The following is a 16,899-nucleotide window of genomic DNA, read 5'->3' on the forward strand; positions in this document are numbered from 1 at the left end:
CTAGATCTCGCTCTCTTCCAGAATCTCCTCCATGGTGTGGGTCAGGGTGAAGTCACCGTCGCTGCTCTCCGACAGACTGCTGCCCCGGGGCCAGGCTGCGTGTCCCCGCGGGGGCCGGGCGCCCAGCCCCCCCAGGCCCTGCATGGTCAGATGCAGGAGCTGCCCACCGCCCGGCGACGGCTGCAGCTTCTGCAGCGTCCCCTTGCCGTCTGCCTGGGACAGCTTCTTGGGACATTTCCCCAGGAATCGGAAGTTCTTCTCTAGGACCCAGGCTCTGCAGCCGGAGTCGCGGGCGAGCAGGAAGCGGACCCACTGCTTGCGGAGCTCNGTGATTACTGCGTGGCTCCTGTGTGCCTCGGGCGGGAAACTTACCTCCTAACTGGGGAGGGGGGTGAGCAGAGAGGAGCAATCGAGAAGCACAGGTGTGCAGGGCGGAGGGTAGTAACAGCCAGGACCCGGCACGGCAGTGGGGCGAGCAGACAGAATTTTGAGATACGGTGTTCCGGAAAGGACTGTGTCGAGGTGTCATAGGGCACCTGCTGGTGGACAGGGCGCCGCCCCCTCGCAAACACAGAGGCGGCAGCAGTGAGCAGGAGGGAAGCAGGTTTTGCTGTGAAGAAGCTTCCATTCTAGTGGGTGAAAGGGGGCCTGGGAATTCCACCAATTCCTGAAGCCGAGAGAAAACTGTCTNCCAGGGCTTGCAAGAATATTAATAATAAAGATAATAATATTAATAAAATTAATAATAAAAGCTATCATAGTTACCAGGTGCTGGGCTGCCTTTACCAGAAGATCAGCAAGCCCAGGACGATACTACAGGGCACGGATGGGTAGTATTCCCATTTTACAGATGAGAAAACTGAGGCTCAAGTGGGTACGGTGCCCTGATGGACTCTGGGTTGGGTCCTGAGCCCTTCGCTCATCCCGACGCCTTTGCCGATCAGTCTAAGCTGCCTCGTGCTCTCCCTACTGGGGGCCCACAGATCCACGTGGCTCCACTACGTGCCTGTCACTGCACACTCCCCCCACGGCACCACCACATAACCAGCCACCTCCAGGGCGGAAAGCGGGAAGCCAACCCCAGGCCTCGCTGGACCCTGGCTGGCCGCTCCAGAGACGTACCTCTCCATTGGCAAAACAATACTGCAAGGCCACGAGCAATCCCTGCAACCAAAGGAAGAGGTGGCGTGAGGTTTGACTCAGTCCAAGATGTGGCTGAGAGCCCCCCGGAAAGCCCAAAGCCCCGCCCAGTCCTAGAAGCTTCCAGAAGAGGCAGACAATTACAATGCTAGCGCCAACCAGATTCGTCATACTGTTTATGTTAACCTGGGTTTCACTGCGATCTCTTCTCACTTTGACCCCCACCACCCACACCAGCCCAGACGTTCGCTTAGATGCTTGCCGGTGAATGGTGAGTAAATCCCAAAGACCCTCTATTATTCATTCAATTGTACGAATTACTGTACAAGACCACTACCCCGTTTCTATTTGTCTGTAATGAGCACTGGCTAACATTTTTGGCCTGAATTTTATTCTTTCCTTTTGGGAGCTGACCCTCCCCTACTCCCCTGGCTTCTGGCAAGGCTGTTGATCATGGTCCCCACAGTCCAGGATGGCCATCACCACAATAATCAGCCCAAATGGGCATCAGACCCAAGCAGGGCCAATCTGAGTTCTTTTCACTGGGAATGGGAAAAAAGGGTTGAACTCTCTTCCCCGTGTTTGCCAACTGAATACCGTCCATGTAGGCCTGAGACCCTCATGGGCATCTTCCCAGCTGCACGGAGGGGGCCTGTCCAAGGATGAAGGCAACAGAGAGAAAATCAGAGGCTGGAGATGGTAAGAGGCAGATTTGCTATTTTCATTCGAGTTCCTGGATCCAACTATGCCTGATCCCGAAATTTTCATTTATGTGAGTTAAGAAATACCCCCTTCTCTTGTCAGAATGTGTCTTTTGAAGAGATAGATTGGGGCGCCTGGGTGGCTCAGTCCGTTGGGCGTCCGACTTCGGCTCAGGTCATGATCTCACCATTTGTGAGTTCGAGCCCTGCGTCGGGCTCTGCGCTGGCAGTTCGGAGCCTGGAGCCTACTTCGGATTCTGTGTGTGTGTCTCTCTCTCTCTGCCCCTCCCCCACTCACGCTCNAAATATTAAACAAAATTTTAAAAAGAAAAGATAGATCATTTCATGCCAGCAGTTTCTCATCACGCTTAGATAAAATAAAATCTCCTCACCACAGAAGGGACTCAAGGTGACTTGGGCTCTGTGTCTGTGTCGCTGACTTCATCTCGGGCCATGTTTACCCTTAACCACTGTTTTCCAGCCCTACAGGCCTTCTGGTTTCTTCCACCGTCTCTAGCTAATGCATCAGCTACCTGTTGCTGTAGAACTCGGTGGATCAAAACAGTAAAGATTGATCGCCTCGCATACTTTCTATGGGCCAAGACTCTGGCAGTGACTCAGCTGGGTATTTTGGCTCAGGGTCACCCTTCCAGTTATGGTCAAGATGTTGGCTGGAGCTTTAGTCTTCTGAAGGCTTGACTTGCTTCCAGGATGGCTTACATGCCTGGCAAGTGGGTGCTGGTGGGTGGTAGGAGGCCTCGGTCTCCCCCATAGAGCTGTTGAATGTCTTCATGACATGAGGCATCCCCCAAAAAGGGGCGTTGATCCAAGGGAGCAAAATGGAAGCTACACCCCTGGGTAACCTGGTCTCCAAATGTCTGGCACACAAGAGGAGCTCAGTCATCTCCATAAAAGGAATACGTGAATGAGTGAATGAATGCATGAGTTGATTTCTGTAACTTACTCCTACAAGAGTCTTGCCTCGTACAATGTCAGACGGTTTCTAAAATATGACAGGACAGTTTCCTTTCTGTTCTCTCCCTAGTCATTGATAAAGAATTGCGGGGGCATCTGGGTGGCTCCGTTGGTTAAGCATCCGACTCTTGGCTTTGGCTCAGGTCATGATCTCACAGTTTGTGGGTTCGAGCCCCGTGTCCGGCTCTGTGCTTCAGATTTTGTGTCTCCCTCTCTCTGTCCCTCCCTACTCGCTCCCCTCAAAAATAGATAAACAAATTTTTTTAAAGAAAAAAGGGCTTGGAAGAGTGAAGGACCCTCCAAGCAGTTGTTCAGTCCATGCCAATTCCCACCAATACACTAAGATATGAGCCACCGGATTTGCTCCCGCACATCTGCCCACCACGCTCTCACGCTCTCCATATGCTCGGCCATATGGAGGGGAGCAGGGCAGGGGTGCTCAGAAGGAGGGAGGTCTCTGGCCATGCACAGGCCCTCAGTGTGCTTCCTGCCCTAGTCTGGCTCCTCATCCTTCTCAGCGGTGCAGGGGTGGGGGCGGCAGAGCTCTAGCTGCAAGACCAAAGGGTCCAGCATGGTGGTGAGTGTCTAGAAATGGCCCCAAGGATCTCTTCCCTCCCTGTAGGCATATGCTACTCCTTACTGGAAGTGGTAGACTGGTTTTTCTCGCCCTCCCTTCAAATCTGGGATGACCCTGTGACTCCTTCTACCAGTACAATATGGTGGAAGAGACATTCTGGGATTTCCAAGCTTACACTTTAGGATGCTCCAATGTGTCTATTTTCTCCCTGTTTGAACATTTGCTTTGAGGATGATCCAAGAGTCTGGCTCTCAGGCTAGGAGATGCCCATGATATATGGAGAGCCCACGTGGAGGAGAACTGAAGTTCTGTGATTAAGAGCTCTCAGTGGGGCCCCGGCCAACAGACCGTGTCGAGGTCCAGCCATGTGAACGGGTCATACTGGATGTTCCAACCCAACCGAGCTTTCAGATGTGTGCAGCCCCGTTCAAAACTTGCATCTATCAAAAGTATCACCCTTGGGGCTCCTGGGTGGCTTAGTCGGTTAAGCGTCTGACTTTTGCTTGGGTCATGATCTCGCGGTTCGTGGGTTCGAGCCCCGCATCGGGCTCTGTGCTGACTGCCAGCTCGGAGCCTGGAGCCTGTTTCAGTCTGTGACTCCCTCTCTCTCTGGCCCTCCCCTGCTCATGCTGTCTCTCTCTCTCTCTCTCTCCTAGAAATAAATAAAACATTAAAAAAAAAAAAAAGTACTACCCTGCAGGTCCAGGTGGCCCAGCTTATAGAATCATTAAAGATAACACGATTCCTTGCTTTAAACCATGAACGTTTGGAGCAGTTTGCCAAGTAGCAAATGATGGCTCCCTTGCCAGAGAGGTCTGATAGGCTGATACTTCCTCAAAATCTGTCTGCCATAGCTCCCCATGAGCATCTGGTCTTCAGATGGCCTTAGGTGTGTAAGATCCTTGGTTCATATGACCAATCAAGCCCTCAAAGGAAGAAAGACCCTCAAATACTAACAGATAGAACAGCGGTCGCTTCTTACTTTGTTTATGTTTCTAATTTGGGGTCCCCTTTTATTTTTTTTAAAATTTTTAAACATTTTATTTATTTTTGAGAGACAGACACAGAGTGCAAATGGGCAAGGGACAGAGNCAGACGCTTTAACCGAATGAGCCACCCAGGCGCCCCTGGGATTACCTTTTAAAGATCAACACTTTTAATAGGAAACCCAAAGTATTAAAGCTTAGCCATTGAAATCCCCAAAAAGATTGAAATCAATTAAACATGGTTTCATAATGGGGAAAAAAAAAGGTTAACAATGGGTCTTGTGTCTCAGCTCAGAGCCACACAGAACTCAGCTCTAACAGACGGAGAGAGGAGCCACCGTCCAACTGCCCAGACCGCATGCCCCAGGCTGTGTCTCTGGCCTTCGGTGAGTGTGCAACGGACAGGCACATTCTCTCTTCTCTGTCCCAGAATCCCAGAGCTTGGCTCCACCTGGAGGCAGTGGCTTTAAGGCTGTGATGAAGGGATTGGGGGCGCCTGGGTGGCCCAGTGGGTTAAGCGTCACACTTCAGCTCTAGTCATGATCTCACAGATCGTGGGTTCAAGCCCCACGTTGGGCTCTGTGCTGACAGCTCAGAGCCTGGAGCCCATTTCAGATTCTGTGTCTCTTTCTCTCTCTGCCCCTCGCCTGCTTGTGCTCTGTCTCTCCCTCTCTTTCAAAAATAAACATTAAAAGAAAAAAAGACAGTGGTCCAGAGAACATGGGATTTCCTGGTTGGAATCCTCACAGAGCACCGGGAAGACACCATGGCATAGTGCTCACCAGCAGAGGCTTAACCTCTGCAAACAAGCCCCATCTCTGCCGACCTCTGTCACATGCAATTTCTCCTGAGTCTTCTTTCAGTAATGTGATAGGAGAATTTCTCCTCGCAGTGATAATGGGAGGGTTCAATGACATCGAAAGTATTTTGGGAGATCGAAAGATATTTTCTAGGGTTCCAGTTTCATTCCTCTGCTGGTATTTTACTATTTTTTTAGTTAATTCCTTGGTGTTTTTTTCCAGAGATTATAACATGTACCTTTACATATCACAATCTTCATCGTGCTAATAGTAACATAATTTTAGCAGAATATAGAAATCTTCCATCAATATAGCTTCATGCCGTCCTTCTTGTGTGATATCACTGTGATAATATATTAGATGTTTATAATGTAGTGTATAATGCTAATGCAGTTTATAATAGTTATTTTGTGCAATCTACTGTCTTTTTAAAACAATTGTTTTAGTTTATTTTTTGAGAGAGAGAGAGGGAGGGCAGGGGAGGTACAGAGAGATAGAGAGGCAGAAAGAGAATCCCAAGCAGGCTCTGAGCTGTCAGCACAGAGCCTGATGTGGGGCTTGAACCCCATGCAGGGCTTGAACCCAGAGACTGTGAGATCATGACCTGAGCAGAGATCAGGAGTCAGACACTCAACCGACTGCACCACCCAGGCACTCCCAGATCGGTTCTTTGTTTATAATTTCTCTCTCTGTACTAAGATTTTCTAATCGATGACTCTTTGTCATCATATATACATTTATTTCCTTAAACATGGTTTCTTTTAATGCTTTGAAAATATATTTTTTTAAAGATTTTATTTTTAATTAATCTCTATACCTAATGTGGGGCTCACATTTATACCCCTGAGATTGAGAGTTGCATGCTCTACCAACTGAGCCAGCCAGTCGCTCCGGAACATATTTATAATAGCTTCTTTGAAGTCTTTGCTTAAGAGAACTCTCAGAGCGTTTCTATGGACTGATTCTCTTTTTCCTGAATATGCATCCTACTTTCCTGTTTCTCTGCATGTCTCATACTTTTTTTGTTCAAAACTGGAAGTTTGGGGTCACATATTGCAGCAGCTCAGGAATCCGGTTCCCTACTCCCCACCCCCTGGGTGGTTGCTGGCATTTGTTTGTTTAGTAATTTGCCTGGCCCACCAGTTCTGTGACTTCTCTCTCCCCCGAAGTGCACAGCCACGGATGTCTGTGCTCATTTCAAAACCTTTAGGTTTTGTGTTTAAGTCTGGCCTCCTGGCCCCGTTTATAATAGCTTAACGACTAGGCAATGACTGGTCAGAAGTTGTGCTCACCCGCCTTAAGCTTCCACACCCTTTGCTCATGGATCTGCGTGCTGCTTGGGAGACCAATTCAAAGTTTAGGCAGTTTCTAAGTCTTCTGTGGCTTTTGTTTTCCCATGTTTGCTGGGGGTGTGTGCGGGAACTCAGCCAACAACGTGTCCATACTTTTTCTGGTCTCCCCCAAGTGTGTGCAACCTTTTACATGCACACAAGCCTCCAGCCCACCAGAGAGATATGTAGGAGGTGATCAAGGCCCATGGAAGGTGTCTCATACCTCAGATTCCTCCTGTTAAAATTCTACCTACCCCACCGGGCTGTTTCTCATCCCAGCTAGGATCACCACGTCAGCCCATGACATTGTCATGCCTCCATCCTTTGCCACTGAGATCACTGCTGTATCTGACAATGGCCAGGGGTGTGGGCTTTTTCTGCTCCCTGATTGCTCGACCTCAAGTCAGCCCCTCTCTGCAGCGAAGTTCCTTACGGACGGAGAAGAGGTTGGAGAAAAAGCGCACGCCAGGCTGAACCAACAGAGCCCACCGTTCTCACTCAGATTTCGTCATTTTTCTCGAGTAAACTCTTCCCAACCTTTTGTATGCCTTTGGCTGGATTCCAGGGTCTTCAAGTGGTTGGTGTTGACAGGTTTGTCCAATTTTATTGTTGCTTTTGGGGGAGGGGATTTGCCAAGTGCCTCTCTTCTCCCTTCCAGAAGTCCTGCCCTATATTAGCGTTTTAGAATGATTAGTCCCGAGGTTACCACTGTACGGGGCCTCTGCCACCAGCTGTACATGTGGTGGTCACCTGCATTGATGACCTTTGCTACCGAGCCATGCCTCTCAGCATTGATGCCCTTGTGTGGTCTCCTCCCCTTCAGTCCAGGCTGGGTCTGGGGTTTGCTTTAAATCTTAAAATGCAGTGGAAATATCACCACTAAGTGTCAGGCTTAGGCATTTAGAAGGTCTAGAAGCTTCTGCTTTTGTGCCCTTGGGAGCCCTGAACTGCCACATAAGACGTTCAGCTTTCCAGCTAGGCAGAGCATGGGAAAAGAACATTATAGCGAGTGAGAAGCCCTAGGACGATACGGAACTGAGGAATGCGGCTGACAGTGAGAAACAAAGCTCCAGAAATTTGACCCAAATAAAGCCACTCCAGCCAGCCCCATCCATTGAGCCTTTGCAACTCAGGCACCAGACACATGAGTGGTGCCGCACCCTGGAAGCTCCAGCCCCAGGAGGCATGCATGGAGCGGAGATGCTCCGTCTGCCATCCTCACGATGCCCCACCTGGAATTCTGGTCCCCAGAATAATGAGAAATAATAAAAATTATTGTTGTTGTGAGCTACTGGGCAATGGATAACAATTTAAGGAATGGATAACTGAAATATCCAGGTGGGACTCTAGTTTCAGCCCCATCTAACACATCTTGACACGGCGTCAAGGTTCAAGAGCCTCCTGGTCTCCACTCACTGGTTCCTACTGAGTTGTGTTACATGTTATATTCTGAGTATGTCACCGGAAGCCTAGACAATGCTTGTTTTGCTCAATGCCCTGCAGAGAATCCAGCAAAAATAGACACTTAATAAAAGGCTTCACGTTGATACTCAGAGTTAATACGATTGTGAGTCACATGAACTATTACTGACCAGGAGACAGACCACTTTCCCTTCTTAGTCACTTAGTCATGCTGGCAGGAAAGAGGCAACACTTTGGTCTACCCACCCTTCTAATGCCAAAGGCCCTCACTAATAGAGCCCGCTGGCACTACTTCTACCTGTGGGCTTTCCCGATTCTGAGCCTGCTTGGATCGAGAGCATTTTGTTTTCACCAAAGCACAGGAATCCTGGTTCGGACGCCTACTTACGTGGAAGGAGCTCAGAGTCAACTGAATGAAGAGTCGTATAAGTTTTGAAAATCCTTCAACTTGATCGTCGGTGACGAAAGAGAAGAGAATCTCGTGAACGCCCAACAAAGGAATGAGGACCAGCGTCGACTTTGCCAATCTGCAAATGAAACCCAAAGAGCTGTCACGAGGCCACACCGGGAATAGGCAACGTTTCCTGCTCTTCTGTGTGTGATTTTATGGTAGCTCTTATCCTACTGACAAATCGTCAATCTTCGTTTGTCTCCCTGGCTACACGTTGAGTATCTTGATATCAACGTGGTCTTGTTTACTGATGCACCCCTACAGCTGACCCACGGCCAGATGTTCAGAAAACAAACATGAGTTGAACGGATGGATGGATGGATGAATTCTCCTATATAGATTACGTTAGACATATCATAATCTATAAACATCAGATTATGTTTTTTGCCTGATGGATAGATTTCCACGTGCGTGTCTCTACCCTGGGACACTACACCACTACCAGGTTGGACAGATTTCCTATTACCTGGCTAGCAAGAGCCTCTATTTCTTTCTTTATTCAGGGCTTCCAATGCCAGTACTTTACTGAACCTGAGAAGGGAAAGAATATGATGTGTCCGGGGTCCCATAGCAACTAAGTGACAAATCCAGGCCTGGAAGCAAGGCTTCTGGCTTCACACTCACACCCTTCACATTCCATGGAGAGCTTGACCATTAGCCTCCATGCTGCCTCACAGCCCCAGGACGGCAAGGCTGCGGGAAATGAGAGACTGATTCTCCTCATAAAAAGTGCTGTGTGGAAGCTCCTGTTGTATACACTCTACATAAAAAAGACAAACATTCCTTTCTACCACCCATGTGCAAAGTGCACAGCTGGGGCCCAAGCATTCCATACCACATACCAGTGGTTCCCAAACATGGTTTGCCATTAGAACGCCTTAAGAAACTTAAAAAGATAGGTGATAGATGGATGGATGGATGGATGGATGGATGGAAGAATGGATGGATAGGTAGATAGGTAGGTAGATAGATAGATAGATAGATAGATGATAGATAAATGGATAGATAGATAGATACAGAGTTGATAGTTAGATAGATGTATATAGATAGATGATAGATACGAAACAGATGATAGATTATAGATAGGTAGATAAATAGATAATTGATGATAGGTAGATAGGAAGATAGATAGATCGGGGCGCCTGGGTGGCTTAGTCGGTTAAGCGTCCGACTTTTGCTTAGGTCATGATCTCGCGGTTCGTGGGTTCGAGCCCCGCATTGGGCTCTGTGCTGACTGCCAGCTCAGAGCCTGGAGCCTGTTTCAGAGTCTGTGTCTCCCTCTCCCTCTGACCCTCCCCTGCTCACGCTGTCTCTCTCTCTCTCCTAGAAATAAATAAAAATATTAAAAAAAAAGGAAGATAGATAAATAGATGGATATGTAGGTAGGTAGGTAGGTGGATAAATAATAGATAAATGGATAGATAGATAGGAAGATAGATAGATGATATGTAGATAAATGGATGGATAGATAGATAGGCAGATACTAGATGATAGGTAATAAATAGAGCTAGCTAGCTAGCTTCCTGGGCCCTAGTGTTGACCTCCTGAAGCAAAACCTCTGGATGTTTGGTCCTGGGGCTGTGAATTTTTAAGGCAGTCCCCATGGGATTCTGAGACACAGCCACATTTGGGAATAATTGCTTTTCACTACTGAGCTTAATTTAAAACTAACTACATTAGCAAAAGTGACTCATATTCAGGGTACAAACAGAGCTACTGTCTTGTATACACACACTGGAAAAAAAAGAGTTTCATCATAATGACTTTTTAGCCCGAATCACTTGTCTTAAAGGGCCAGACTTGGAGAAGTCTCTTCCCTGCCGAACCCCACGGTCTTAAAGATGTAGGAATGTCACCAGATCACGGCAGTGTCCCTAGAAAGGTTTAAGTGTACCCAAGAAAGTGCGAAGTATGGATCCTGTATCTGAGAGACATTCAAGTGTAATGTTATCAAGGAAACTAAAAACCTCACCTTTGTGCCCTGGAAAGACCTGAAGTCATAAGAGAAGAGCAGAGGGGCCTCCTCCCAGGCCCATGGGCTGTGTATCCAAGGTTGCGACTGACCAGGGAGGCTGGGAAACAGGGACCCTGGCGCTCTGGTTCTCCTGAGTCTTGCTTTCTCTTCTCGACTCCACGCCCACCCAGGCAGCAACATTAAGGTGCTCCCAAGCACAGAATATTTCAAGAGATTTTCTTGTTTTTTTAATTTCCTTTTTTAAAACGCTTGCGTCGGGGTGCTTGGGTGACTCAGTCGGTTAAGTGTCTGACTTCAGCTCCGTGGGTTCAAGGCCCACATCAGGCTCTGTGCTGACAGCTCAGAGCCTGGAGCCTGCTTCAGGTTCTGTGTTCCCTTTCTCTCTGCCCCTCCCCCGCTCATTCTCTGTCTCTTTCTCTCAAAATAAAATAAAGACATTAAAAAAAAAAAAAAGCTTGGGTCAGAGATGGCAAAATGGCGGCCGCAGGCTGTACTTGGTCTGCAGACAGTCTTTACTTATGCAAAGGGGGTGATTTTTTTTATCAGAGCCATCTTTAAATAATAAGGAGAGTTTGAGCAAAGAGGTCCAGATTTCTGGCTTCTTTTGAAAAATGGCATAATCTAGCTATACTGGGCCTGAATTTCTGCTTGGTAACCGTCGGCTCCAGCCTGAGGGTAGCTGTTTCTTTCTAGAAGGGACATGTGCTCCAGGACACTCAACCAGTCTACACTACTCACTCACCTTCCTTGCTTGGCACCCGGAAGTATCTGAGTCTGCCAGCCTTGCTTCGGGTTATCTGAGTTTCAAGGACACATACGTACATACTCGGTTGCAGATCCGTGGCTTACTCTCAAATTATTCTTGGGACCATACATGCTATGACATTACGTGTTTCGAATAAGCTCTTTATTTTGGAATAAATTTAGATGTGTAGAAAAGTAGCAAAAATAGTACAGAGAGTGCCCACATACACTTCACTGTTTTCCCTCATGTTAGCCTTGTATAACCACAGACCATTTGTGCAACATTGGTATGTGGCTAGTAACTATACATCCGGATTCCATTTGGATTTCACCAATTTTTCCCATGGATGTCCTCAGCATGTGCCAGAATCCTGCATTTAGTATGGGATGATCTTTATTTTTTATTTTTAAAAAATTTTTCTAATGTTTATTTTTGAGAGAGAGAGAGAGAGAGAGAGAGAGATAGAGTGTGACTAGGGGAGGGGCAGAAAGAGAGGGAGACACAGAATCCGAAGCAGGCTCCAGGCTCTGAGCTGTCAGCACAGAGCCCAATGTGGGGCTTGGACCCACGGACCACGAGATCATGACCTGAGCTAAAGTCGGATGCTTAATCACCTACGCCACCCAGGCACCCCAGTATGGGATAATCTTTAAAGAATGAGCATCTTTTCATGAAGTTTTAGGCCGTTTCGATAATAAGCAGATCTCTGGATGGTTGTCAAGGGATTCTCTGTTCCTCACCTCATTCTGACTTCTGCTTAGACAGAACCCCATGGGTGTCCCTGGCCGAATAGAAATCCATAAATGTCTATCACCGTTTATGCTTATGAACTGTATTTATGCTTATTTTTCATCTATAGCCAGTTGTTTATTTAAATTGTTTGGTTTATTGCAGTCCATCAGCGATCCAACAAATATTTATTGACACGGGCCAGCGCAGTGAAAGAGGAAGGGATGTCACCAAAGGCAGTAGAGTACAGGACAGTATCTGGGCCTGGGTTCAAATCCCAGGCCCACCAGTGACTGGTCATGTAGCTTTGGGCAAACTATTTCACCTCTCATCCATAAAAACGAGGGTTCTACGCTGACAATATAATACAAAGTGTTGAAATATAATATAGTATTATTATTAATAATACAGTCATTTTTTAAAGACTAAAAAATAATACAGTCATTTTTAATGATGTGTGGCAAATCCTCAGAATGATGGTATCTGACACTAGGTGAATGATCGGTAACACTTAGCTATCAATGCTTTCAAAGAAGCCATCTCAGAGAGAGGAACCCTCTTGCACGGCTGGTGGGGATGCAAACTGGTGCAGCCGCTCTGGAAAACAGTATGCAAGTTCCTCAAAAGAATTAAAAATAGAGCTACCCTATGACTCAGCAGTTGCACAGGTAGGTATTTATCCAAAGGATACAAAAATGCTGATTCGAAGGGGCACATGCATCCCAATATTTATAGCAGCGCTATCAACAATAGCTAAAGTATGGAAAGAGCCCAAGAGTCCATTGACTGATGAATGGATAAAGATGTGGTATATATATATATATAGATGTGGTATATATGGATATAGATGTGGTATATATGGATATAGATGTGGCATATATGGATATAGATATGGATAAAGATGTGGTATATATATACACACACACACATACAATGGAGTATTACTTGGCGATGAAAAAGAATGAAATCTTGCCATTTGCAACAACATGGATGGAACTAGAGTGTATTCTGCTAAGCACAATGATTTCATTCGTATGTGGAATTTGAGACATAATAGATGAACGTCGGGGAAGGGAAGCAAAAATAAGTTAAAAACACAGAGGGAGACAGACCATAAGAGACTCTTAAATACAGAGAAGAAACTGAGGGTCACTGATGGGGTGATGGGGTGAGAGGAAGACTACATGGGGGATGGGCACTAAAAAGGCACTTGTTGGGATGAGCACCGGGTATTATACGTAGGGGATGAATCACTAAATTCTATTCCTGAAACCATTATTAAACTCTATGTTAACTAATTTGGATTTAAAAAAAAATAATAAAGAAGCCATCCCTGCCCTCGGGTTGCTTTATAACCTCAAAGGTCAATTTTACTTCCATTTGTGACCCTGTTTTTCGTCTTGAAAGTCTTTTAAGAGACGGCTTTGGGGTTCAGCAGGTTAAGAAATGATTCTCCTTTATGAATTCATCCAGAGTTCTGCCCCACACACCACGTGCAAAGTTAAGGCCTCCAGATCCCCCTGAGCGCTGGGAACCACACACGTCTGAGACCACGCTGAGTGTCAGCAGGTGTCTCCCACCTTCGGGGGCCTGGGGCAGCTCTCCCGCTCCAGGCCAGGCAGGTGGACTATGTAGCCTTCCTCCGCTCGAATGGTGGGAACTCAGACACACGCCTAGGACTACAGAAGTTTCTCCAACTCCTAGCAACTTGCCTTTTTTGGCAAGACCTAAATAGATGTAATTTAAACCTTCCTAAAATATACTCCTGGAAGGGAGGCCGAATCTTGAGAGCCACATTCTGAAGGTTCTCAAAATCTGGGAGAAGTGGAAGCAGACCTGTTTCTACCAGAGTTTGGACAAAATGCACTGGGCCCCTCCGCCCCTTCCTCCTCACCCTAGCAGAGGGGGACGAAGGAAAACAAATCTGGAGGGGGAACATGGAGGTGGAGGAGGAGACCCCCTCCAATGTCAAAGAAGGCAGTGGGAGCCGGGGAATAGCTGATGACCCACTAGGGGTGAGAGAACTTAGAAATGAGGGCATTCACACTGTTGGGAGAGAAAAATGGGCAATTGCCTCATCGATGCTGTAGGATTCTCCAGCCCAGGCAGTAAAGTAAGGTGGATTGGTGTGGCCTGGCTTTTGCTAATTACTGAGCATAAGCTACTTAATTGTACTCCATTCTGCACGGAGACAGGGTAGGTAAAGAGAAAGCAGACGGCGGACCAAAATGGTGGAGAAGATCACCAAGGAGTGGGAAGTCCCCTTACTGAAGATGACGCATGATCAAAAAAGTTTGGAGACCACTATCTGGGAGAACTCCAACGGAGGCCTTGCAGAAAGGGGTATTGAGGCTGCTTAGAAACACATCTGCCATGGTCCTGCCAGAAAATTCCATGCATTATTTGACTAGAGCATCTGATGCAGAGGTCCTGCACTTTGTTTATCAGAATCTCTTGGGGAGCTCCATCAGGAGTCCACGTGGTGGGGCCCCATGCCACACTTACAGAGTCTGAATACCCAGTGGAGAGCCTCACAAGTCTATACTTTTGGCTGGCTGTCAGGTGATGCTTACAAGCAGCCAGAATGGAAAGTTACTGCAGGGGTGCTGTGGGTCTGGAGCACGGGGAGAGCCCCTGTGGTACATGGTGGGTTTTGGGGCTACCAAATAGCAGGGTGCAGGCTCTCAGTCTGCATGGAAAGTGGCATCTTGGGAGCTGTCTGCTCCCTGATCTGTCTGTGGGGAGTGCTGTTCTCTTTCCAGTTTCCCAGATGCCCCAGCGTCCCCTGCACCTGGTTGGTGAGAGGGCTGCCCTCCCTCAATGGACCCAGGGTGGGCGGGCTAGCACAGCTCGGACCATGGTTTTGGACCTCCACGCTCACAGAACAGTTAGAGGCTGAGTCTTGGGAAAAGGCCAAAGAAGCTTTGAGCCACTTAGAGTCTCCACCAGAGGCGCCAAGAGAGTGGACATGGGTCTGTGTTGTCCAGACCAGCCCAAGTGCCCTGGGGAGAAGGGTGTTTGCAACATATTTGGGCTAATTACAGCATATGTTTTGCCAGTGGAGAACCATGCGTGTTTATCCTTTGGGACCTCCTGGAAGAAGGGTTTGAAGTAGATCGGACTTGGGGGTCTGGATCCTGGGCAAACACCATTGACCACATCTGATTAGACTGAGAACCCTTATCTATGACCTTCTTTGGTCTTCCTCATAAGCACGAGATGGGTCTCATGTAACATCCCCATATTCCACATCAGAAACCAGGCCCAAGGAGCCAAGTACCTTGCCCAAGGTCACTCAGAGAATCTGGGGCCATGGCCAGCATCAACCCTCCCGATGCACGTTCACACCAATATACTAGTCCTTGGGGGCTGGAATGTGTGCTCTTTGTAGAGTGGGTCCACACTGTGCCTTTATTTTGTTCCAAGATCAGTGCCAGACACATGGTAGGTGTTCATTAAATGTTTGTCAGCTAAAGGGGAAATCTACCTTCCCAGCACATGTGAGTTAGGCTCGATTCTAGCTTTAGAGAGAAACAGAGCTGTCACTTTCCCCTTCACCTTTCTGCTGATGGCCTGCCATGTGGACTAAAACCCTTAGAGTCCCTCCTTTGGCTCAACCAAATGGCTCAACCACCCATTCTTTGGGGCATTTTAAGCTTCCTGCTACGGGGAATGTGTGTACCCTTGACTACTTGCTTTGTTTCTGTGGGGCCAGAAGGTCCTCATCAATTGCAGAAAACTCCCACGACCCCATGACACCTTTTAAGAGGGCCTCTTCCTGATACTCTTGTCTTAGGAGATAGACATACTGATGTAGCTCATGCCCCTCTTCCCGGAGCATTAACCAGAACATCCGGAAGGGGTCAAAATAATCTTGGGCCACTGGGTACCGACCTCAGCCCACTCACCTGTATTTATAATCTCTGAAGCACATTTGATGGGCTTTGAGCTTAGAAATGAGAAGCTTGACAATTTTCAGGAAGATGAAGAAATTGACCTTAGGAAAAAAAAGCAGATATGGGTAAATAAGTGATGGAGTCTATGTGCGTATGAATATCAAGGTCATCTGGGGCCTGGCCATTCGATCTTTGTCCACATAAGCCAGGGGAAATTTGGCAATCGACCCTTCAGGTAGTACGTGCCGGTGGTCATCCCCACTCTTCCTCAGGCCATCACAATACATCCATGCATTTTTTAATTTAATCCTTATAAGAACCCTCTGAGGAAGCTACACTATTTTTATGTTGTGATACAATGAGAAAACAGAGGCACAGAGGAGACAAGTACAGTTACCAAGTTTGCACAGCTGGTAAGTGACTGAGCTGGTACTTAAACACAGCTTACCCGATAATTACCTTTCCTTCCATTAAACAGAAAACCCACTGCCTCCCTTCTGTAAGGAACACCAGTCCTATTGGTATCTAACCTGAGGTTTTGTTGCTGCCACGGAATTTACTGGAAAACACATGTTCTCCACTCCCTAGACTCTATTCCACACCTGTCACAGACTTGCAAAGTTCAATCTTATGTCGTCAGCTTTGGCAGAGATTTTTAACCATGTCTGCCAATTCTTCAATGCTGTTCCCTCAAAAGGCAGAGCCTAATTTCCCTCTTCCCTCTGGTATGTGAGCCAGGCTTAGCTATGTGCATCTAATGAAAAGAATATGGTGACTTTTGAAGTTAGGTCCTCAGAAGGATGGTATCCACCTGGTTCTCTCTCTCCCTCTGGGGAAAGTCAGCCGCCATGTTGTGAGGACACCTGAGCAGGCTGTGGAGAAACCCACATGGGGGAACTAAGTCTTCCTACCAACAACCAGTACCACTTGCCAGCCATGAGTATGAGCCACTGGGGAGCTGATTCTCCAGCACCGGTCAAGCCATCGGATGGCCGCAGCTCTGGCCAACACCTTGACAACAAACACGTAAGACATTGTGAGGCTCCTGGAGAGGCAGAGGGGCGAGAGTTCGAGTGTGGGTAGGGCTTGGAGAATGAGAACAAGATCTGTGAAAAGTGAGGCTGGATTAGGGGTGGGGAATCAGCTCTTGCAGAGCCTTTCCATGGTCATA

The 16,899-nt window shown here is 47.5% G+C and overlaps 1 protein-coding gene across 1 annotated transcript in view; it reads right to left on the reverse strand.

Annotated features, from left to right (window-relative positions):
- Window positions 1-16,899, reverse strand: part of GLP2R (glucagon like peptide 2 receptor) — a 51,791-nt gene continuing 34,892 nt past the window's right edge. The window contains exons 10-13 of the mRNA XM_077746842.1: window positions 15,741-15,829; window positions 8,321-8,459; window positions 1,119-1,164; window positions 1-335 (exon numbers count right to left, since the gene is read on the reverse strand). Coding sequence (XP_077602968.1) covers window positions 1-335; window positions 1,119-1,164; window positions 8,321-8,459; window positions 15,741-15,829 — 609 coding nt within the window. The remainder of the gene's footprint in view (window positions 336-1,118; window positions 1,165-8,320; window positions 8,460-15,740; window positions 15,830-16,899) is intronic.

This window comes from Crocuta crocuta, unplaced genomic scaffold (assembly GCF_008692635.1).
Source record: "Crocuta crocuta isolate KB4526 unplaced genomic scaffold, BGI_CrCroc_1.0 scaffold139, whole genome shotgun sequence".
In the NCBI taxonomy this organism is placed as follows: domain Eukaryota; kingdom Metazoa; phylum Chordata; class Mammalia; order Carnivora; family Hyaenidae; genus Crocuta; species Crocuta crocuta.